General features: G+C 41.7%; 1 protein-coding gene across 1 annotated transcript in view; it reads right to left on the bottom strand.

The window, feature by feature from the left end:
- lamb1b (laminin, beta 1b) overlaps nt 1–23,925 on the bottom strand; it is a 41,662-nt gene extending 17,737 nt beyond the window's left edge. The window contains exons 1-19 of the mRNA XM_083935287.1: nt 23,783–23,925; nt 23,216–23,391; nt 18,073–18,208; nt 13,844–13,917; nt 11,868–12,056; nt 11,674–11,737; nt 10,176–10,378; nt 9,891–10,011; nt 8,621–8,809; nt 6,271–6,447; nt 4,970–5,082; nt 4,787–4,866; nt 3,406–3,541; nt 2,861–3,019; nt 1,990–2,123; nt 1,783–1,903; nt 1,395–1,581; nt 415–558; nt 107–338 (exon numbers count right to left, since the gene is read on the bottom strand). Coding sequence (XP_083791413.1) covers nt 107–338; nt 415–558; nt 1,395–1,581; nt 1,783–1,903; nt 1,990–2,123; nt 2,861–3,019; nt 3,406–3,541; nt 4,787–4,866; nt 4,970–5,082; nt 6,271–6,447; nt 8,621–8,809; nt 9,891–10,011; nt 10,176–10,378; nt 11,674–11,737; nt 11,868–12,056; nt 13,844–13,917; nt 18,073–18,208; nt 23,216–23,391; nt 23,783–23,816 — 2,669 coding nt within the window. The 5' untranslated portion in view covers nt 23,817–23,925. The remainder of the gene's footprint in view (nt 1–106; nt 339–414; nt 559–1,394; nt 1,582–1,782; nt 1,904–1,989; nt 2,124–2,860; nt 3,020–3,405; nt 3,542–4,786; nt 4,867–4,969; nt 5,083–6,270; nt 6,448–8,620; nt 8,810–9,890; nt 10,012–10,175; nt 10,379–11,673; nt 11,738–11,867; nt 12,057–13,843; nt 13,918–18,072; nt 18,209–23,215; nt 23,392–23,782) is intronic.

The following is a 23,925-nucleotide window of genomic DNA, read 5'->3' as shown; positions in this document are numbered from 1 at the left end:
TTTCAAGGATTTCCAGCCCCGTAGAAACCCTGACTGATGTGCTTCAGCTCACTTAAAGCTTGTGAAAGTGTCTTTAACTGAAGTGTGTCGTGTTTATCTCCTGTACCTCTCACAGTGGTGTCCGCTGGTGAAGTCCCTGCAGCCCTGACACTCTCCGGTCTGAGCGTGGCAGTACTCGCTGTGCCCGTTACACTGGCACGGTCTGCACTGAGGGAAGCCCCAGAAGCCCGGCAGGCAGTGCGAACACTGGCGCCCCGTGGCCCCGGGGACGCACTCGCACTGGCCCGTCGCCTCATGGCAGAAGGCGGTGACGGCGCCCCGAGGGTCACAGTCGCAAGCTGAGGGCGACATTTTAACATCAATACACTTTTTGTTCTCTTCTGAAATAAGCAGCAAAACGTGCTCAACACTCACGTCTGCAGCCGGCGGGGCTGAACAGGAACGTAGCCGGAGCACAGTGCTCACAGTTCCTGCCCACGACGTTGGGTCGACAGCGGCACTGACCTCCACTGGGCTCACACACGCCGCTGAGCGAACCCTGAGGGTCACACTGGCAGGCTGGGAGAGAGAGGGGGAGATTTAAGGGAATTTTAAAGCTATGGTTTACCCTTTGGTACATTAGTATTATTATTAACATGGTTTATATGGTGATTATGGTCCCTTTAGTCCGATCTACATAAAACGAATAGCAACAACATCCATTCAGTCTATTGACCAATGCTTTCCATCCGATCCGAAAGGCTCCCATTGGCTCCAACCCTCCATCCAATCCCCTCGTCTCCCCTGCTCCTAGTCATCCCCCCTCGTCCCCTCCCACTCCCCCTCCATCTCTGTAAACTCTGAGCGGCTAGCCATTAGCTTAGCATCTCAGCTACCGCAACTTCTGTTACCATGAAGAAGGAAAAGACTGACACCAGCAAGCGGCCTCTGCTCAGCCCAACGGCGAAGGTCTGAGATAACGTGGGTCGGCCGAGGAAAAGGCAGAAATGTGACCAACATAGGAACCAAAGAGGAGTGAACATCGGGGATTCCTCTGAGCAGTGGAGAAAGCTACGCCAGGATCTGGGACTGAAAACAGAGGCTGAGGCGTGTTTTTTGTGGTAGATGTTCCATAAATAGCCTCCATTAGTCTGTGCCAATACTGTGAACGTCCCGGGGCCGATAAACCCCTATGTTAACACATGTTAGCATACGTTAGCCTGGTGTTTTTACCCGGCTCTGCCAGAGGGGGCGTGTCGCTAGGAGGCGAGGGAGGGAGATACGAGCTCGGGCGGAGGAATCGTGGAACACTGAGGGGAGCGGTTTGGTTGGGGAGGGGGGCGGGATGCTTTTTTCAAATCTGTTCAGAGGCTCGACTGATTTTGATTATTAAAATCGACCCTAAAACTATGTACCCATGGCTCCTTTGTGCAGCAGAGCAGAGACGCTGAAGATGTAGTCGTTACAGATGTCGGTCAAAGGGCTCTTGACGACGCTCTGGCTGCTCTCCAGACAGCGGTAGCGCTGGAACGTATCCCACGCCCCGTCACCATCGATCCCATGGAACATGTTCATCTCCCTGACCCGGGGTATCAGCACCAACTGCACAGAGAGGAGGAGGAGGAGGAGGTCAAGGAGGATGGAAACCATAATAAAAACACAGCTTTTTCCATTTAATTCTGTATTCTGGGTCAAGTTTGGATGAATTTAGCATCTATGGTGCAGAAAATTCGACCACACTTCAGAAAATCTGCACTGTCCCTTTAAGATAAGTTAAAGGTTAAGGAATGAAATCCAACGTACAGAGTCGATGAGGGTATACGGGCTCTGGACGTCACTGACTGACGAGTAGAGAGGCAGCGTGAGGCGGATCGTGTAGTTCAGTCCTTGCTCCAAACACACCGGCCGCACCAACAACACGTGTCTGAAACACACAAGCGGAGGGTCGGTGCCTGTGGTCGTGAACGTGCTGCGAGAGAGAGAAACAGTGAGGCACGATGATGTTCTCACCTGGATCCAGGAGGAAGAGAGACGGACTGATCGTCTCCGATCTGGATGGAGTTGCCGCAGTGGGCGGAGTAGTCCGGAGGGTTGAAGACGGGACGCTGCACTAGGATGTTCACCTGCTCCCACTGCTCTGGCAGCTGCAAACACACACACACACACACACACACACACACACACACACACACACACACACACACACACACGTATAATTTGTGTTACTAAAACACAACGGAGACACAATTACAGCGTAAAATCATCCCATGGTCTTTTTTAGGACAGTTTTTTTCCTGTAACAACTGTTAACGGAGAAATACGCTAACAGCCGGATGTGGCTAACAGTGATTAGCTCGGGGTACGGTGAAGGCATTCAAAGGTCTTTTTTAACCACTAATGCTGCTGAAAATAACAGCAAACCTCTGCACTAGCATGAGAAGAGTCCCTACACACAAAACAAAGCACCAACAACGTAGTTAGTGAAGCCAGAGTTTATTAAAAGAGTGTTTTAAAGACTTACCTACTGGCCCCTGTACCAGCTCCTCTCATAGTAAAGTCCATTCAAGTGGATTACCAAAGTCAATCCCAAAGGAAGGAGCCCATTGGTGCTTTGTTTTCTGTGTAGGGACTCTTCTCATGCTGCTGCAGAGGTTTGCTGTTATTTTCAGCAGTATTAGTGGTTAAAAAAGACCTTTGAATGCCTTCACCGTGCTGCCCAGAGCTAATCACTGTTAGCTATGTCCAGCTGTTAGCGACTCTTTTTCTCCATTAAAAGTTTATATATTAAAAAACCTGTCTCGATGGCTTATTTAGTGACTGTAAGTGCTGAAAAAAAGACGATTTTACGCCGGCATTACACTTTAACTTGTTTATGCGTTACCTGCGGCTCATAGCGAATGAGCACGTCGTAGTCCATGGACTCTGGGATGTTGTTGACGTTGAACTCTAAATAGGCTCCTTCCGGCACGTTAACGAAGCCCATCCCGGTCCACGTGGGACTGCGGTCCTGAGGGTAAGGCCTATGGACCACCGTCACGCCCTGACGCACAGAGCAAACATCAACAAAGCTGTTTAGTTTAGTTTATTAGGGTCCCCGTTAGCTGCGGCACATGCATACAATTATAATAATGCTTTATGTGATGCTTATAACAAAAACAAAATAAAAATACATTAAAACATGCAAAAACAGAACAAAACATCACTGTAAATCAAAACACACTGCACACACAGAGCCACGCAAATGATATAAATGGCCCTTTAATTATATATTACACTATAAATATACTATTAACCATGTTTTAATTCATTTTATATTGTGATTAAGTCCTCCTATATCAATTTCCAACCTCGACGTCACATAATTACACTGTATATCATATTAATCTGAGGTAAACAGATGGGGGGCGGTGCAACAAACACACTCACAGGTCCGTGTTTGGCGTCCTCGGCCTCGTACGTGTAGTGATCCAGAGCGATGAAGTAGAAGCCGGACTCGACGCGGTCGCAGCGGCGTCCGAACATGTGCTCCCTGCACACACACTGTCCCGTGTGAGGGTCGCACCTGTGGAGGGACACACTTTATATTCAGCTCTTATAGTTTGGATGCGTTTTGTGAATATGTGTTTTCAATGAGGTCGAAAACATCCAACAATAAATGTAGAATTAATGAAATATAAGCTGTAATCTCCAAACTTTATTATTATTATTTAATTAAGTTAAATATTAGCGTTAAAAAGCATGGACATGTTTATGCAAATGTATAAAAATATATACAATTAAGATGCGTATTATTATTATTTGAGTTGTGTATTTGTTGCTGAAGCTCCTGTTTGTTATTTCTTATACGTTTTATTTTGTGTTTTTATTATTTTAATATATATAAATAAATTCACTTCTATCCATTAAACTTAAACTTCCCTCTTCAGACATGATTTAAAGTTTGTAAAGTCGGTTTCAGGTTTCTTTCCCTGCTTTTTATTTTTATTGTTTTCACATTTTTTTATATTTATTTTTATTATAACAGCAGTGAATTACAATTTTACAAAACTGCATTGACACAACAAAACAAAAGGGGAATTTTAATTATTAATAATTTAATTTAAACAATTAAGAAAAAGAAGAAAATAAATTAATTAAAATTAATAAATTCAATATAATTAAATAAAAATACAATTATAATAATGCTATATGTGATGCTTATAACAAAAATAAATAAAAATTAATTACCATTAAATTAAAACTTACAAAAACAAAACATTACAGTAAATAAAAACATTTTATATATTTTATTTTATATAAATGGTATAAATGGCCCTACAGTAATATATTATACTATAAGCCATGTTTTAATTAATTTTATATTGAGATAAAATACTAAATAAAATAAATAAAATTTAAAAATGTAATTAAAACATACAGAAAAAATAATATATTATACTATAAACCATGTTTTAATTAATTTTATATTGTGATAAAATCCTAAATTAAATAAATTTAAATTTAAAAAATTAAATTAAATTAAAAATTAAATTTAAAAAAAGCATTTCTGTTTTGACAAATAGTAATCTTCAGTATATTAGATGCAAGACACGCATGCATTTAAAATTAAAATAAATTCTTAAAGCCTAGAAACTGCGTTGCAACCAAATCTATTTTGCTCCGCGTGCGTTTGAATCTCACATTTCACAGAAAAACACAAACTCTGCACAGAAACAAGTCAGTGACAGTGAAGGCGAGACGTTTAAGAGCGCATAAAAATATTAAAAAAACACTTTTTCTAGTAAGTAATTCATAAAAGAGCTCTCACTTATTGTGGACCGCCCCGCCCTGGTCGCAGTCACACGGTCTGCAGCCGTCCATGTCATTGGACAGACCCCAGTGTTGTTCCTGCAGAGAAGAACCAAACACACATCTGTTCACACACACACACACACACACACACACATAAAGAGGTAAAAGCATCTAAATGAAGGTGTGTGTGTTTGCCCACCAGACACTGGTCGCAGTTGTGTCCGTCAACGAGGCGTTTGCAGAAGCACCTTCCTGTGTCCATGTCACAGGAGTTCCCTCCAGGCAGCGTGCCCAGCTGGTTACAGGAGCACGCTGCAAAACACACACAACAACAGGGACCCTGAAGAGACACGTCCACCTGTCCGTACTCTATTTACTCTGTTTTATAGGTAAAAGCATGACAAACGTGATTGAATCTGTACTTTATTTACTCTGCGTGAATGTTTTTATCTCAAGTTCTCCGGTAAAAAACACCTGAAATCCTCATCTTTGATATTAAAAACAACAAAAAGTGCTTATATTTTCACCTTTCAGTCACTATGAAACTAAATGCTTAAAAATCCATTCATTTACCTGTTAATATTGGTTCAATTAGATTTAAATTAAGGTGTTTTAATGGGATTTTAAGGTTATAATATGTATATATGTATACTTTGATATACGTATATGTATTAAAAAAAGTTATAGTTCATCTTTCATGGAGTCACTTTGAAACTAAATTCCTTCATTTTTAAGTTTAAAATTAAAATGTACCTATTAATATTGATTAAATTAAGGTAAATTGAGGTTAATATTGGTTCAATTCGATTTAAATTAAGGAGTTTTAATGGGATTTTAAGGTTATAAGTTTGTAATATTTTTAGGTTATGATATATATACTCATCTTTGATATACATATATATAAAAATGTTATAGTTCATCTTTCCTGAAGTCACTATTTCCTCCATTTTTCACCTTAAAATGACATCAATTCACCCATTTTCAAATGTTGAAATTAAGGTGTTTAATGTGATTTTAAGGTGGTAACAGAAGTTTGTAATTTATTCAGGTTATAATCTACATAAAATGTATGTTATATAGATTTTCTGCACATTTTAAGAAGTAAAAAAATCCCCATATTTGAAATTAAAAACAATTACACTTTTCCTGAAGTTACTATGAAACAAAATTCCTTCATTTTCCAGCTTTAAATTACATTAATTTACCCATTAATATTGAATAAATTAAGGAGTTTTAATTGGATTTTAAGGTGATAATAAATGGATTGTAATAAATTTGGATTGTTTTACATACAAGTTATTTTTAAATGCATAATAGTCGTGGTTTAAGGCGTTTTTAAGGGGAAAACATACAAAAATTAAACTGTTAATTAACAGATTTTTGAATGAAAGGCTCTGGCTAAGATATTATATTAAAGTGAAACGTGCACGGAACAAACATGGCAGCAAAATATCAACTTTGTGCAAAAGCATGTGAAACGTGTCTCAACAGGAGACTTACGCAGGCAGCCGTGAGGCCCCTGCCCCAGCCCGTGGTGTCCCTGCCTGCAGTGGTCGCAGCGCTCGCCCTCCACGTTGGCTTTGCAGCGACACTGGCCTGAGATCATGCCGGCCGCCACGTCGGTGTGCGAGTCGCACAGCCCGCCCTGCAGAGAGCCGGCCGGGTCACAGCTACACGCTGCAGAGACATGAACGACGGCGTTAGGCTGATCATAAAATGATGTTCTTTGCTTTATCACAAAGGGAACTAACACAAAGTGCAAGAGTGGTAAAAGAAACTTCACAAATATTCATTCATTCATTCATCTTTCATTCAACCGCTTGTCCCTGTCGGGGTCGCAGGGGGGCTGGAGCCGATCCCAGCTGACATCGGGCGTGAGGCGGGGTACACCCTGGACAGGACGCCAGCCTAATTTCAGGTCAATCTGATCGGTAAATGTTGGAACATGTTTCTCTGGAAGCTCGTGATCTGCTTTTCTACGTCTCTGTCTTCATCAATTCAACGTTCTCTGGAGACTTCAGGTCATGAAGTTACAAAAATAAAGATTTTAAGACAACATCAGCTTATCTTGAAGCAACGTTACGTCACTGCTGAGTTATTTTTAAGTGGATAAGGGCTGCATGTGCCATGTGTTGGTGGGTCAAGATGACTTTTTCTTGTCAGAGGGTGGAGTTAGTTAACCGGACTCTCGCCAGATGACTTTTGTTCCATCTTGACTCCGCCTAGCTCATGGGTGGGCGATTCCGGTCCTGGAGAGCCACTGTCCTGCATGTTTTAGGTTCCTCCCTGCTCTAACACACTTGAGTCTAACAATAATCAAACTGTGACGAGCATCAGCTGCTTGATAACGAGCAGAGCATCAGACTCAGGTGTGTTAGAGCAGGGAGAAACCTAAAACATGCACGACAGTGGCTCTACAGGACTGGAATTAGCTCCACTCATTCCTCTGATCGCTCCGTAAGAAAGTGATTTCAAGCGTCCGCAAAAAATGGTCAGGCCAATCAGGAGCGCCGGGCGGGGTTTCATAGATGTGACGCAGCAGAGGAACTACTGTGGCGGCCTGCATTGAGGAAGCAGACGTCAACATGGATGCTGCTCTTTCATCCGTGTTTCCAATCTAGAGAATCTTTCAGAGAACGGCTCTGAAGGCTTTTGTTGGTGGAAACCATGTCGGCTGTGCTGTTCGGCTTCTCCCCGCGTCACTCTCATCAGCGTCACGGGTTAGTTTCCGTGTGAGCGGTCGAAGACGCATGTCAATAAAGATGACGAACAAGTGGTTCATCCAATCATATGCAAGGATTTTTGATAAGACCCAGCCTCCTGAGATTGGTTTCTAATGGAGAGATCCCAGAAGGATGAGGGACGCAGGAAGAACCAAATTCATCTAGTGAGTCAGGTTAGTAGTTTGTTGTGTGTGTAAAGACTCTTCTCATGCTGCTGCAGAGGTTTGCTGTTATTTTCAGCAGAATTAGTGGTTAAAAAAGACCTTTAAATGCCTTCACCGTACTGCCACGAGCTACCCTGATCCGATATGGGCTGAATGAGGCTGATCCAGTTATTTTGTGTCTTTTCTTTCTTTGCAAGCAACGTAAATTAATTAACAATAAACTAATAATCATTTTCTTTGCCCTCTATTGCTGCTGCATTTTCCCCTTTTTTTCAATACAATGTGTAAATATTATATTGGAACTTATTGGATTTAACTATAATTATATGTTTTTTATACTGTATTTTGTTTTGTGTTATGTTAAAGCACTTTGTAAACATAAAGTTATTATTATTATTAATATATCACACCCTCATGAAACTTGACAACCACAAACTAGAGCCCTTGAGCAGTCAGAGGATGATTTTCTTAGGTTTACTGACAATAAAGGGAGTTTATGAGCTTTACACAACAGAAGTGCTCGCCATCCAAACGCCAGAAACATGTTATTTTTGCAGAAATCTACAAAAGTTTATACAAAAAATCACAGAATGGATGTTTCTATGGTGTTCGTTAAGTTCTGGATGCCTTAATGTGGGATTTAGGACGTGTTTTTGACCATTTTTACACCAAAACTGTGCGACAAAATGACTGCAGAGGAGTTAAAAGTTGAGTGTTGTGAGAGGAGGAGAGAGGAGGAGGCTGCTCTCAGTAGGTAATTACAATCATGATGCAACAACTGCCACTTTCTTCTTTTTCACTTCAAAGGCTGCAGCTCCAGGTGGTGTTTGTCTGCACAGGTCCAGAAGGAGGACGTGCTTCTTAACGCTGTCCATGTTAACGAGCAGAGTCGACCATAAAGAGGAGCAACGCCGCGGAGGAGGAGGAGGACACTCGCGGAGGGTTCACGCAGAGGTGACTTACGCTCACAGACGTTGGGGTCCCTCAGGTCCCGGTTCGGGTGCTGGAAGTAGAAGGGCGCGCACTGCTCGCACTGTTGGCCCACCGTGTTGTGTTGGCAGTCCTCGCACACGCCTCCGCTCACGTTGCCCGTCGTCTTGTACACGGCCAGGTCGAAGTGGCACGACGTGGCGTGATGGTTACACTCACACTCTGAGGGAGAAAGAGGGATTTTTACTCTGGAAATGTGCATTTTTTCTAATTTTTTAAGAGCAGTTTATGAACTTTACTCTTGTAGTTTGCAGCATTCATCTGTGTTTCACAGTTTAAGGCTGCAACTTGGTATTATTTTCAGTTTGGATTCATCTTTAAGTGTACAAAATGTTTTTAAAAGGTGAAAATTAAAGGAAAGTAGTGCTGCAAATGATCGATTAATCTGCTGATTACTTTCTAGATTCATCGATTAAACGTTTGTGTGATAAAATGTCAGAAAATAGGGAAAAAATATCCAACGTGAGGCCGTTAAACGTCTTTTCTTGTCCAAAACTCAAAGATATTCAGTTTATTATGATATAAAAAACAAACAAAAAAGAAAATCTCTATATTTAAGAAGCTTAAAAAAAACTTTTCTGCCATTTTTGCATGAAAAAAATTATATTAAAGATGAATTGAGTATAAAAATAGATGCAGATTATTTTTCTGTTAATTAACTTATTGTTGCAGATTTAGTTTAAAGCGGAAAATCCTCATTTTTGAGAAGCTGGGACAGGATGTGTTAGGGTTAGCATTTTTATGAATCCATTATCCAAAAAGTATTTTCTAAAGAAAGGACATTAAAAGAATAATTTGACATTTTGTGAAATGCGTTTATTCACTTTCTTGTTGAGAGTTTGAAACCACTCTCGTCTCTGTACGCTTTAAAATGAAGCTAACACCAGTAGCAGGTTAGCTTAGCTTAGCTTAGCATGAACACCGGAAAGAGGGCTAATAGCTAGCATGGGTAATCACACATTGTCAGTTTTATACGACATGTTTTCTACGTATTAAACATGAGATATCTTATGTTAATGATTGAGCTTTGGACTGAGCAACTCCAGTTGTTTCCTCCCCTTTTCAGGCTTTATGCTAAGCTAAGCTAAGCTAATCACTTGCTAATCTCTAGCGCCAAACTTGACGCACAAACCTGAGAGTGGTGTCAGTCTTCTCATTAAACTTTGAGCAAGAAAGTGAATAAAAAAAGACGGAAAAAGCAGAAAGAGGAGTGAACTCTGTGTGTTCGTGTTGGTGTTCTCACTCTTGCAGGCGTGGGTGTTTCGTCCCTCTGCAGGTCTCCAGGGAGAATCATGGTAAAAGTCTTGACAGCGCTCACAATTTAGTCCCTCAGTGTTGTGATTACATACGCAGCGGCCGTGGACCTACACACACACACACACACACACACACACACAAAATTAACACCATCTGTACCAGACTTATGCTGGATACCAGACTTTAAAAAGAGTCAATTAAGAAATCGGTGACTGAATCTTTAATTTCCTCTCAAGTTTTTAGTTTCAGTAATAGTTCATTTCTTGTATACCATGCCCTCGGCTCCGGTTGGCGCTCCGTCGATGGGGGCGCACTCTGAGGCGTGACCGTAGCAGAAGCAGTTGCCGCGGACGACCATGTCGTAGAGGGCGTAGTAGTACTTCTCCGTGACCTCATCGCGGGAGTCGAGAAGGTTGTCGCCGAGCGTGTGGAGCTTCAGGAAATTCACCCTCAGGTTAGTGATCTTCAGCATGTCTGCAACACACACACACACACACACACACACACACACACACACACAGACACACACACACACACACACACACACAGGAAATTAGGAGTGTTAGGAAACGTTAAACTTTTAGTTCCTCCCACTCCCAAAGCATTCACCACAAACCTAACATGAGGCCTCTGCGTGTGTGTGTGTGGGTGTGTGCGTGTGTGTGTGTGTGTGTGTGTGTGTGTGTGTGTGTGTGTGTGTGTGTGTCTGAGTCTGGATGCAGGCGAGTGCACAGCGGCCGAGTCGCTCCCACGTGTGAAATTCCACGCGGCGCTCTTCCCGCCTGACCTCTGACCCCTGCAGCTCTGCTCCAGTGGCTGTAACCTCGACTGCAGACGGTTCAAATCCTCTTAAACAGGATATTTATCTTCATCGTCCCTCAGACAAAGTGTTTGGTTTGTCTTTTGTCCGCAGCTGTTTGTTTAATCTCGATTATTTTGGTTAAATGATATAATATTTTATGTTTTTCTGCAGTTCAACTTCAGGTTATTTATGAGGATTAAAACATATTTTCATACTTTGTTCAATTGTTTCTTTTATCTTGTGAAGAACTGGAGGATTTAATCTCCTCAGACTTCAAATAAGTCATCAAATTATTGAAATTGTATAATCTGAAAAAGGAAAAATGACTCTGTAACCTGTGAGGAAACCGGCTTTGTAGACACAGACATTCGGAGCATCTTAGGGCGTACTCCCACTGTCCATCCGTACCGTGCCCGAACAGGTTTTACAGGTAAAGTCTAGTTCGTTTGACCAGTGTGAGTGCAACCGCACCACTCCTTGCCGACCTCGGCCCGTTTGGGAGAGGTGGGCTTTTGTAAAGCACGTTTGCACATGTACGAGCACGAGCGTGCGCACGTGTACGAGCACGAGGCCTACAGCGGTTCTGAGGTCATTTCCTGTGCGCCTGTTGGGACACAGAAAAAAGAAGGAGGGACCATGCGCGGACATTTAAAACAATGGCGGTGAAAGGTTCACGTTGGTGTGATGCGGAGGTGGAGTGTTTACTGCAGATTTGGTCGATGAAAAGATTCAAAAACAGTCGACAAGACGCACAAAAACTCTGAGGTCTATGGAAAGATCTGGAAACAAAGCCACGCATCGCCATGACGTCATCAATGCGTGTGACGTGTTACGGCGTGATGACGTATAGGCAGCAAGAAGCATTCTCCGAGGCCCAGGTAGTGTGAGTACAAACGGGCCTGGAGGGGGGACAAGCACCCTAAAGCACGGGGCACGGGACGGAGGCACAGTGGGAGTGCGTCCTTACTCTGTATCCTCAGGCTGTAGGGGTCCTCAATCTTAAAGACGGGGTCCAGAACCCGAAATATCACCTGAAAGAGAGAAAATGAAATTAAAAGTTTGCAACAGAAGTTCCTAAATTCCTTTAATCTAATCCAGACGCTCTTAACGATAGACAAACCTTAAGAAATGCAAATAAAAAGCACATTCTTCAGATCTCACCTCTCCCTCGGTGGACGGTTCGATGTCTGAGTAATGGGAGTCGCAGACGATTTCGTCCACTCTGACCATCGGCTCGGAGGAAACGCCGGGGAAGGATGACTGGCAGTCGTAGGCAAAGTAACGATAGACCTGCCACGTCTTCCCAAAGTCCATCGAGCGCTCGATCACCATGGCAGCCGGGCGAAACGTCTGTCGGGAGAAAAACCCCTAAATCAACATGATGCAATACTTTCTTTACTGTCTTGAAGAGCTGTTGATGCCTAAATTCGATTTTCCGTGCAGCTGCTTTTACATAAACACTAATTTCTAAACATGATCGCCTCCTTTTTAATGGGAAAACAAACTAAAGTGGTGTCCAATACTTCAATTTGTGCTTTAATTTGTATTTTCAACGCCGCCGTCTTCTCTCGTCCTCAAATGTCAAGTTCTTTTCCTGAGATTCGTCCTGAAAACCAAATATTATTGTTCCTCGCTCTGACATCTCTCCTTAATTGCATGTATATAGGGCCTGTGTGTGTGTGTGTGTGTGTGTGTGTGTGTGTGTGTGTGTGTGTGTGTGTGTGTGTGTGTGTGTGTGTGTGTGTGTGTGTGTGTGTGTGTGTAACATGAATAACAATAGTAGAGTGAAAAAATTGAATGTCCTCGTTGCGGGACTAATAAAGGAATTCTTCTTCTTCTTCTTCATATCTCGATAACTATTTAAACTTTTGTAAACTCCCGTGTTGATTAAATACTCGACAAATGAAAAGCAGTGTGTGTTTTAAGAACTTTAGTGCAAAACTTGAAAAACGTGCGAGTATCAGAGCGTAAAGCGTCGTCCAAATGATGTAAATATTATATTAATGCAGTTCAGTTGCAACATCGCAATCAAAACTATTTAGAAAAATACAAACTATGGACATTTTTATATGGTTTTGACTTTATATATCGTATTATTGCCGAGCTCCAAATGTATTTTCCAACTATTTCTGCACTCATGTTACGCTCAGACTTCTTTCCTGGGATTCATCCTGAAAACCAGATATTTTTGAGGCTTTTTACAAGTTTTTTAATGTCAATAATATCAAGTTCATCTCAACTAATTACATGTTTCTGTGTGTTATCATTGGACATGGAAGTCTACGTGTGAATAATCATGAAAAACCAAACTACAGTGGTTTCAAATACTCTGAATTTTAAAGTTTGGAAATTAACTTTATACTCAAAGTGTATTTTCCAGCTATTTCTGCACTCATGTTACGCCCAGATGTATTTCCTGTGATTCATCCTGAAAATATTCATCTTTTAATGTCAATAATATCCAGTTTATCTCAACTAATTACACGTTTCTTTGTGTTATCGTGCAAGTTTATGTGTGAACAATCAGCTGCTGTGGCATCAAATACTACAATTCTGATCAAATCAAGGTTTTTGACGTTTGAACTTGGATAAAATACATTTCTATTTGTATTTTATTTGATTTATTTATATGTTTTTTTGTCAGGAACGATGCAAAAAACATGATTGATGATACAGATTGCATGTTGTTAAAGCTTTTCTGCTTCAAAAGTTCATAAAATATCCTATTTTTCTTCTAGATGTGCTGTAAATACAGATTTTTGTTTTTTATTTGAGCGCAATAATAAAATTAAACATAACTTGACTATAAAGTAATGATATTCCTGAGCAGGTGGAGGCTGTAGCTCATCCCAGAACAGGATTGGAAAGCGCGTTCGGACTATGATGTAGCGTTACGGGCACGGATCCAGCTGGCCGCCGTCACGACCATCGACCACGTGAGAGCAACGAGCGGCGTTTATTTTACTGCACGGCCTCAAACTCATCCTCTCCCGCCCGTCTTCTCTTCCCACCGTCCTCCAGAGACCAGAAGGATTGTTTCCACATTCCTCCACCACAGCTGCCCGATGTGTGTTTATCTCCGTGGGTATGGGAGTGTGTGTGTGTGTGTGTGTGTGTGTGTGAGAGAGCACAGGCACCTTGAAGGTCATGATAAGGTGTGTGAAGTGAAACTCGGCCTCCAGGTCCAGCTGGATGGTCACATTCTCCACACCTGCAGGTGAAAAGGAAACACAGGAAATTAACAGTTAAAACTAAATAAACGTCGACACACTCTCTCACACACTTCACATCATTCATGTGTTACATATTTACAGATTCTTCCTGCACATGTTTATGCAGCTGAGGCTTTCTGACACACATGAATCTAATCTGGAGTGTGTTTCAGCTGCTACTCCTGAATTTCTCACCACATTTATGTGTAAATGAGGTTTGAAACAGTAAAAACAAAGCTAAAAAAATCCAGTTTAGGAGGCTAAACAATACAGCAAATGTAACTATGCTTATTATTTTTATATATTTTATCAGCCATCCATGCAAACATCATCAGGTTATTTAAAGGAGCAAAAACATCGTTTCACAGCTCGGTTTCTGTTGAGCACTGGCTGTTAAATAATAAAAAATAATAAAATAAAATAATAAAAATAGAGCACTGGCTGTTAAATAATAAAAAAATAATAAAATAAAATAATAAAAATAGAGCACTGGCTGTTAAATAATAAAAAATAATAAAATAAAATAATAAAAATAGAGCACTGGCTGTTAAATAATAAAAAATAATAAAATAAAATAATAAAAATAGAGCACTGGCTGTTAAATAATAAAAAATAATAAAATAAAATAATAAAAATAGAGCACTGGCTGTTAAATAATAAAAAATAATAAAATAAAATAATAAAAATAGAGCACTGCCTGTTAAATAATAATAAAAAATAATAAAATAAAATAATAAAAATAGAGCACTGCCTGTTAAATAATAATAAAAAATAATAAAATAAAATGAAATAATTAAAAAAAGAATAAATACAAAAACAAAAAAGAGCACTGTCTGTAGACCAAAACAATCATAACACACTTGACTCGTCTGCGTGCGAATATCTACACCGAGCAGAATTTCACCATTTTATGGAACACGTCGAGTAACCAAGTAATTTATAACGTTATAATGCCGCAAGAAATAAACTTCCTTTTGTCAAGTTTTTTGCTGGTTTGTCCGTGAATTAATCTTTATGCCACTAATTTAGTGTATAACCATTAGCATCAAACGGTATCTGTTCGCAGCTAATCGCGTTAGCAGACAGTTTAGTAACGTAACATACACCTTCCAAGAGGAGGGAGGAGGCGGCGCTTCACACGAAAGCACACGAACGCACACGAACGCACACGAACGGCGAACCGCCGCGTTAACATGAGGCTGGAGAGCCACACAGAGCGCGGGAGCATGACGTCGTCCTGTACTCCAGTTGAAATTAAACCTCTCGTTCTTTACGTAGCGATTTTTTAATTACTTCAGTCTAGAACTAATGCATCTGCGCTTATTGCTCCTTTAAGGTTATTATTGAAGCATGTATCTGCAAAAAAACTAAAGTTATTCCCATCGACCTCAGTTGATTCTTTGTGTTCGGTACATATTAGCATGCTAACTAACATCTGTAGCTAGAACTAAACAAAGCGACTTTCAAGCAGCCTTGTTTAAAAGTGTAGTGAACGTTGTGTGGATGAATAACAAGTGAAATGTGCATAATGTATTTATATTTTCCTTTGCTAACATTAGATATTTACACAGCTAGCAAACATATTTAGCATTAACAAACGTACTCATTAGAGGAGTACACGAGAGTGAGTTGACGTTAGCTTAGCTGTGGTTTTTTTTAACTTTGTTGCTGAGACAGAAACAAGGTCTCAAACAAAGTTAATGATTTATAAGTCAGAAAAATGATATTTTTGTGTAAAAATTACACAGAAATTACTTTGAGTTGCACCTTCACGCTTCTAAAACATCGCTGATTTAATTCAGCATTTTGTCAGGGTTAGGGGGTAATGTTTGAGTCCAGTTTTAGGGTGGACCGCGGTGCCCAGGGTCAGGGTTAGGGGGTAGTGTTAGGGTCTACATAAGCCTAATTGCCAGGGAATTCGGCACTGGTTGTGGAAAAAAAATAACAGACCGGGAACATAGGACCCTTTCAAAATAAGTGTCTGATGTTCCACGGTCACAAACAAGCGGGGAACAAAGGACCCAGAGAACATAGGTACGCTCCCACATGAGCATGTTAGCATGCTGCCGTTAGCATTAAGTTAAAGGCATGATCTCCTCACAGAGCTGCTAGCATGCAAGCGTACCTATGGTCCCCGGGTCCTATGTTCCCCGCTTTGTACTTGGTCCCTGCTTTTCTTAAAAAAGGGTCCGGTGTTCCTCGGTTCCCACGGCGAAAAGGTTTATGTAGACCCTAACACTACCTCCTAACCCTGAGCCTAACCCTGACAAAATGCTAAATTAAATCAGCGTAGGCGACCGGGGGACATAGGGATGACCCTTCGTCAAGCTAACATGAGTTCACGCGCCAGTTAGCTTCATAAGTAACCTTCATATCAAGTAGCAACTACAGTTTATGTGGTGCAACTTGTTTGAATTTATGATCTTTATATGTATATTTATCCAGACTGAACACTAACTTTGTAGTGAGGCTAAGTTTAAAGTTGGTGCAACAGGAGGACGACTACGAGGACCTGAGGAAATCCCAAGCAGAGCCCGTTGTGTGTGTGTCTGCAGCTTCCTTGCGTTTCAAAGCCATCTGCTCCGCTGGCCGTCGTCCCTCCATGACTCACAGCTCCGACCGTTTCCCACCGCTCACAGGAGGGCGGGTTCGTTCCTCTGCATGGGAACTTACTGTACTGTACTTACTGTAATGGGCTTTCTTTCAGGGCTCGGATTAAGGATGTGAGGATACTGTGCCATGTGTGCGCGATAAATCAGACGTTAAGTGTTGAAACAGGCAAACACTCTTTTCCCTGGTCCTTAAAGTATTTTACATACTGACTCATACAGTCGTTGCTGAGTTAATTAATCTGTTGGTCTATAAATTGGTTGTTGTGTATATCCTTTATGCGTTCTTTGTTTGAGATCACGTCTTTTATCACAGAGACACCAAATAAAACAACAATAAACGGCTCCAAACACAAGAAGAGACACTAAAGCTACTATTTTGAGATCGTTTTAGGTCATTTTAAATGCAAAAATGCAAATTTTGTTAATGGATTCAGCCTCTAATACTTCATTATTGCACTGTTTTTATGCATAAATTGAAGGAACTGATGATAGGTTGATATATTTATATATTTTATCTTGCAAGACGTTTCTATTTTATTTTGTACGAGTCGATTGTTTCCCCTTGGTGACACAAAGTTAACTTTAAAAAGTGAAGATTTGCTGATTTTCTTGTCTTAAATCGCACAAAACATAATAAAACTGAGGTTTGGACGGTTGTTGTTGGACCAAAGAATCTGAAGGTGTCACTAAATTGTGATGACAGGGCTTTTACCACTATTTTCATAGGTTTCACAAACAAATCAACAACTGAATTAATCATGAAACTAATCTGCAGATTAATCCAGAATAGAAATAATCATAAATTGTCGCCTTATATTTTAAAAACAATAGAAACAACCACCTCGACTAGTAAAGGGACAATAATTGTGTTATCGGCAGATTCTCATCTCATCTCATCTTCATCCGCGACCCGGGTCGGACCCCAAACTTCCCTTTTTCCGGGCCACATTAACCAGCTCTAACTGGGGGATCCTGAGGCGTTCCCAGGCCAGTGTGGAGATCTAATCTCTCCACCTGGTCCTGGGTCTTCCCCGAGGCCTCCTCCCAGCTGGACGTGCCTGGAACACCTCCCTAGGGAGGCGCCCAGGGTTCATCCTTACCAGATGATCCTGAACCACCTCAACTGGCTCCTTTCAACGCAAAGGAGCAGCGGCTCTACTCCGAGTTCCTCACGGATGCTGAACTTCTCCCCCTCTCTCTAAGGGAGACTCCAGCCACTTTTACTTTTTAAAGTATCCGAATACTTCCTCCTCGCTCTCTGAACCTCTGCTGTCTCATTACACACTGCCTTTATGTCCCACTTTAAACGTGTGCTTCTGTGTGTGTGTGTGTGTGTGTGTGTGTGTGTGTGTGACGGCACACATCTGTTTCTCCTCTGCACACCTGTATGTCTGCAGCGCACCTGTAAGCCCCGCCCCCAGGCCCCGCTGTGATTGGCTGCAGTGCGAGGCTCTGTGATCTCCTGTCTACTCATTACTGAGGCTCAGTTCCCGTGAGAACAGCCTCAGTCGGAGCTCACACGCTTTGTTTTCTGCCTCTCACCGTTCTCCGACTGCCACCAGGTCTTGAGGCGGTTGTGGGCGAAGGTGGTGACCAGGTTCTCGATGGTGTGGCTGACTTGGTTGCTGTCCTCGTCGAACATCTGTCTCGAGTCGCACACAAAGCATTTCTTCTCCTCCTGATGGACACAGAGACAATAACCTTGCATTTATGTATTTTACTGAGTATTTTAGAACCCGTGTTGAAGTTTTGTCTGTATCTAATCAGGTGGAGCGCTGCTAATTTCATTATATTCTGTATTAAGACGATGTAACAATGTCACCCACCTGATGTACAGGACCAAAGCTGCAACTTATGATTGTTTCTATCATCTGGGTCATGAAATATAACACTTAATGGAGATAAAAAAGCATCCAGACACTCAAAACTGTGCACAAATCTTTTTAATTCAGCAAACTTCAGGTAGGAACCTTCTTCAAGGCAAAAATTTGCTGAGTTAAAAAGAAGTTTGCAGAGATTTGAGTCTGTAGCTTCAGAACTTCAGCTAAGTTTGACACTGGGTGAGCAGCGTTTATTTCTCTATTTATACACACAAGAGACAGAGACACACAACAACCACAAAGAGACACATAACAACTACAAAGACACAAAATGACTGCAAAGAAACACAAAACAACCACAAAGAAACACAAAACAACCACGAAGAAACACAAAACAACCACATAGAGACACAAGAAGACCATAAAGAGACACAAAATGACCACAAAGAGACACAAAATGACCACAAAGAGACACAGGACAACCACAAAGAGACACAGGACAACCACAAAGAGACACAAATTGACCACAAAGAGACACAAAACTACCACAAAGACACACAAAACAACCACAAAGAGACACAGATTGACCACAAAGAGACACAAAACATATGAAAAGACACACAAAACAACCAAAAAGAGACAGAAAACAGCCACAAAGAGACACAAAACGACCACAAAGAGACACAAAACAACCACAAAGAGACACAAAGAGACACAAAACGACCACAAAGAGACACAAAACAACCACAAAGAGACACAAAGAGACACAAAACGACCACAAAGAGACACAAAACAACCACAAAGAGACACAAAGAGACACAAAACGACCACAAAGAGCCACAAAATGACCACAAAGAGACAGAAAACAACCACAAGGAGACACACAATCCTGGTATAGTTGTTGATAAGAGCTCTGACAGTGAATTCACATTAACAGGGTGCTGTATATATCATGTTGCCAGTGGGTGTGTGTAACGATGTGTTCACAGCAGCAGCAGCAGCAGCAGCCTCGCCTGCACGCCAGATGGTTTGGCGTGGACACAGTCTGTCCTCCGGTTCACACACACTCTCTTAAATCCCAAAGTATCGCAGCGTGTGAATAAACAAGACGAGTTTCTCAATTTCACAGAGAAGCCGCGGCTGCCAACTCTGTCGAAACGCGAGTCTCTCTAAGTGGCTCCACTTCCTGTCCCCCTCCTCATACTTAAGGCCTGTGCTCATCCTCAGGAAGCCCGGAGAAATCACCCACAGCGTGTCATCTTCATAAGGACGCCATTCACGCAGCGAACTCGCCACAGGCTGTTTGATAAAAGGAGAATACCCCCCCGACCCTCCCTCCCTTCCAGGCCTCGCCCCCGGTCCACATTCACACACACAAGCAAAGGGATTGTGAAGCACACAGCGCTTTTATTGTGGAGAGGAATGTCTGAACTCCCACTCAAGACAAGACAGCGAGCAGATACTGTACATGTCCACGCTCCCACACACGACCCAGCGCTGAAAACTACATCTGTGATGAGTTTCAGACGTTTTTTAAAAGCAAAAATGCCTAAAAAACGGCTCTCAAATGTGAGAATTTGTTGCTTTTATTCACCCGATTGAACTAAAAGTGTATTTTACGCTGTTTATCGAACAAATAATCCATTTGAAAACTAGTTTGGAGAAGCAAAAAGACAGAAAATAACAATATCAGTTTAAGTTTACACTCTACGCGGAATTATTTCACTGCTTTACCTCGTTGTCAGACGCACTCGTCAAAGCCACCAGACTCCATTGACAAAAACAGTGATTTAACCTCACTGAAGCAAAGGAGCTACTGGTCTACTGCTGCTTCTTTATTAGTATTGTCAGTTCCTCATCCTTTAAAACACCAAAGTTGCACATTAAGACTAATAAACTGACAAATCAAGGCACGATCGACCAGAAACTCCTCAAAAAACAGTGATTTATTGCATAGAAACTGCAGTAAAATCACTGTTTTTGTCAATGGAGTCTGGTGGTTTTGAAGCAAACACAACCGCTTCAGTTCCTCTTGTGTAACCTGAAACAGGGCGTCTTATGTATTTAATATTCTAAAGGACGAATGTAACTGATTTTGGTGTATAAGATACTCAGGTAGGGAATGAGTCCTGACCCCAAGTGAAGGAGTTCAAGGACCTCGGGATCATGTTCACGAGTGAGGGGACGATGGAGCGTGAGTTTGGCCGGAGAATCGGAGCAGCGGGGGCGGAGCTGCAGTCGCTCTACCGCACCGTTGTGACGAAAAGAGAGCTGAGGAAGACAAAGCTCTGGATCTACCGCTCAGTCCTGGTTCCTACCCTCACCTGTGGTCATGAAAGCTGGGTCAGGACCCAAAGAACCAGGTCACGGGTACAAGAGGCTGAAATGTGTTTCCTCAGAAGGGTGGCTGGAGTCTCCCTTAGAGAGAGGGGGAGAAGTTCAGCATCCGTGAGGAACTCGGAGTAGAGCCGCTGCTCCTTTGCGTTGAAAGGAGCCAGTTGAGGTGGTTCAGGATCATCTGGTAAGGATGAACCCTGGGCGCCTCCCTAGGGAGGTGTTCCAGGCACGTCCAGCTGGGAGGAGGCCTCGGGGAAGACCCAGGACCAGGTGGAGAGATTAGATCTCCAAACTGGCCTGGGAACGCCTCAGGATCCCCCAGTTAGAGCTGGTTAATGTGGCCCGGGAAAGGGAAGTTTGGGGTCCCCTGCTAAAGCTGCTGCCCCCGAGACCCGACCCCGGATACAACTACACTAAATCTGAACTAGCCCTTTAAATATAATGAGGGATTCATCGCTGACATTAAACGCCTACTTTCTCTTGCAAAAGAATTCATAAGCAATAAGTCTCGGTCATAAAAATGCCACGTGTTGGACGAAGCCAGCAGATCATTTTAATGGATTTCTAAACGAATCCTGACTTATTGACATTTTTCTGAATCCAAACCAATGTTTAGTGTGATTTATTTGTTTTAAAATAAAGTCGCAGTAACGATCATGAGTATAAAAACTCTTTGTTCAGGGGATTTCCAGTCTCTTGGCAACAAGACGACCAATACGTTTCTAATGTGATGCATTTCATACATTATATAACATGCACACACTGTGTAATGGATTACATTCATCTTCCCACTCGGGGACATGCAGGCAAAAATACATGCACTCAAAGAGACGCAGAATAACCAAAAAGAGACACAAAAAAACTGCAAAGAGACACAAAACAACTTCAAAGAGACAAAAAATAACCACAAAGAGACACAAAATAACCAAAAAGAGACACGAAACAACTACAAAGAGACACAAAATAACTACACAGAGACCCAAAACAACTGCAAAGAGACACAAAACAACTACAAAGAGACACAAACAACTATGAAGAGACACAAAACAACTGCATAGAGACACAAAACAACCACAAAGAGACACAAAACAACTACAAAGAGACACAAAACAACTGCATAGAGACACAAAACAACCACAAAGAGACACAAAACAACTACAAAGAGACACAAAACAACAACAAAGAGACACAAAACAACTGCAAAGAGACACAAAGCGGCTACAAAAACACACAAAACATCTGCAAAGAGACACAAAACAACTTCAAAGAGATAAAACAACTGAAAAGAGACACAAATCAGCTACAAAGAGACACAAAACAACCAAAAACAGACATAAAACGACTGCAAAGATACACAGAACAACTGCAAAGAGACACAAAACAACCACAAAGCGACACAAAGCAACCACAAAGACACAGAAAACAACAACAAAGACACAGAAAACAACAACAAAGAGACACAAAACAGCTACAAAGAGACACAAAACAACTACGAAGAGACACAAAAGAACTGCAAAGAGATATAAAACAACTGCAAAGAGACACAAAACAAACACAAAGAGACTCAAAATAACCAAAATAGACATAAACAACTGCAAAGAGACACAAAACAGCTACAAAGAGACACAAAACAACTACGAAGAGACACAAAACAACTGCAAAGAGACACAAAACGGCTACAAAGAGACACAAAACAACTGCAACGAGATATAAAACAACCACAAAGAGACACAACAACTACAAAGAGACACAACACAACTACACAGCGACACAAAACAACTGCAAAGAGACACAAAACAACCACAAAGAGACACAAATCAGCTACAAAGAGACACAAAACAACCACAAAGAGACACAAATCAGCTACAAAGAGACACAAAATGGCTGCAGAGAGACACAAATCAGCTACAAAGAGACACAAAACAACTAAAAAGAGACACAAAATGACTGAAAAGAGACACCAAACAACTGCAAAGAGACACAAAATGACTGCAAAGAGACACAAAACAACTACAAAGACACAGAAAACAACAACAAAGAGACACAAAACAGCTACAAAGAGACACAAATCAACTACGAAGAGACACAAAAGAACTGCAAAGAGATATACAACAACTGCAAAGAGATATAAAACAAACACAAAGAGACTCAAAACAACTGCAACGAGATATAAAACAACTACAAAGAGACACAAAACAACTACAAAGAGACACAAAACGCCTACACAGAGACACAAACCAACCACTAAGAGACACAAAACAACTGCAACGAGATATAAAACAACCACAAAAAGACACGAAAATAAAAAGTATTACAAAGTATTGCTGCTATTAGATATGCTGTTTTTTTTTATACCTAAACATTTAAATTAACTTTATTTCCCAGAGATCATAAACAAAAACTCATCCAGTAAACTTGATAGTTCCACATGTTGCAGGAAACAGCAGCAGCTGACGCATTGAGGCGCTGTGTTGGTCACAAGCTCATTTATTATTAAATTATTAATAATATTTATTGTCTTTTCTTACCTCCAGATGTCCCACGATGCAGAAGCGCTCCGGCTGCTTCAGGCCGCAGGTGGAGGACACCGACAGTTTGTGCGCCCGGCCGATCAGCAGGTCCCCCGTGGCGGGGTAGCAGCTGCCCTCGGTGCACACATCCCCGAAGTCTGGCTGCTGCAGCGCCCTGACGGAGCACCACAGGGCTGCAGGGGAGGAACACCACAGCTGTCAGAGACACACCTGAGACCCACAACAGACTCATCCTGCTTTGGGTTATAACACCCAGGAGCAGAGCATGTTTGCGGTCAGTTTAATTAAAATCACATGCATCCTCTCTGGAAGACTGAGCAGCAAACAGTTTCATTTAATAGTCAGCCTGACCCTTTCTTTATCTTTTAAAACTTTACAGTTTCTATTAAAATAAACGCCTAAATGTCTACATGCGGATCTCATTACATGTGTTTCTGCTGCAGACATGAGAAAGGGCTTTTCTTTGGCAGCCACAGCAGATTTGATCCCACCCAGCGTCCTGACAGCACCTCAGAAAGTGCTCACATTTACTGTAAAACCTGTCAAATAAAGACTTTTACTCACCCAAAGTTGTTATAAAGTGGATTAAAAGCGACATTTCCAAGTGAGGACCATTGACAGCAGCGTCTGGTCGATGGTGTTGATGCTCCTGCAGCTCAGAGTGTGTGTCTGTGTCTGCGTGAGAGAGTGAGAGAGAGTGTGTGTGT

Source organism: Echiichthys vipera, assembly GCF_963691815.1.
Source record: "Echiichthys vipera genome assembly, chromosome: 20".
NCBI lineage: Eukaryota > Metazoa > Chordata > Actinopteri > Perciformes > Trachinidae > Echiichthys > Echiichthys vipera.
This window is presented reverse-complemented; position numbering and strand designations above follow the sequence as displayed.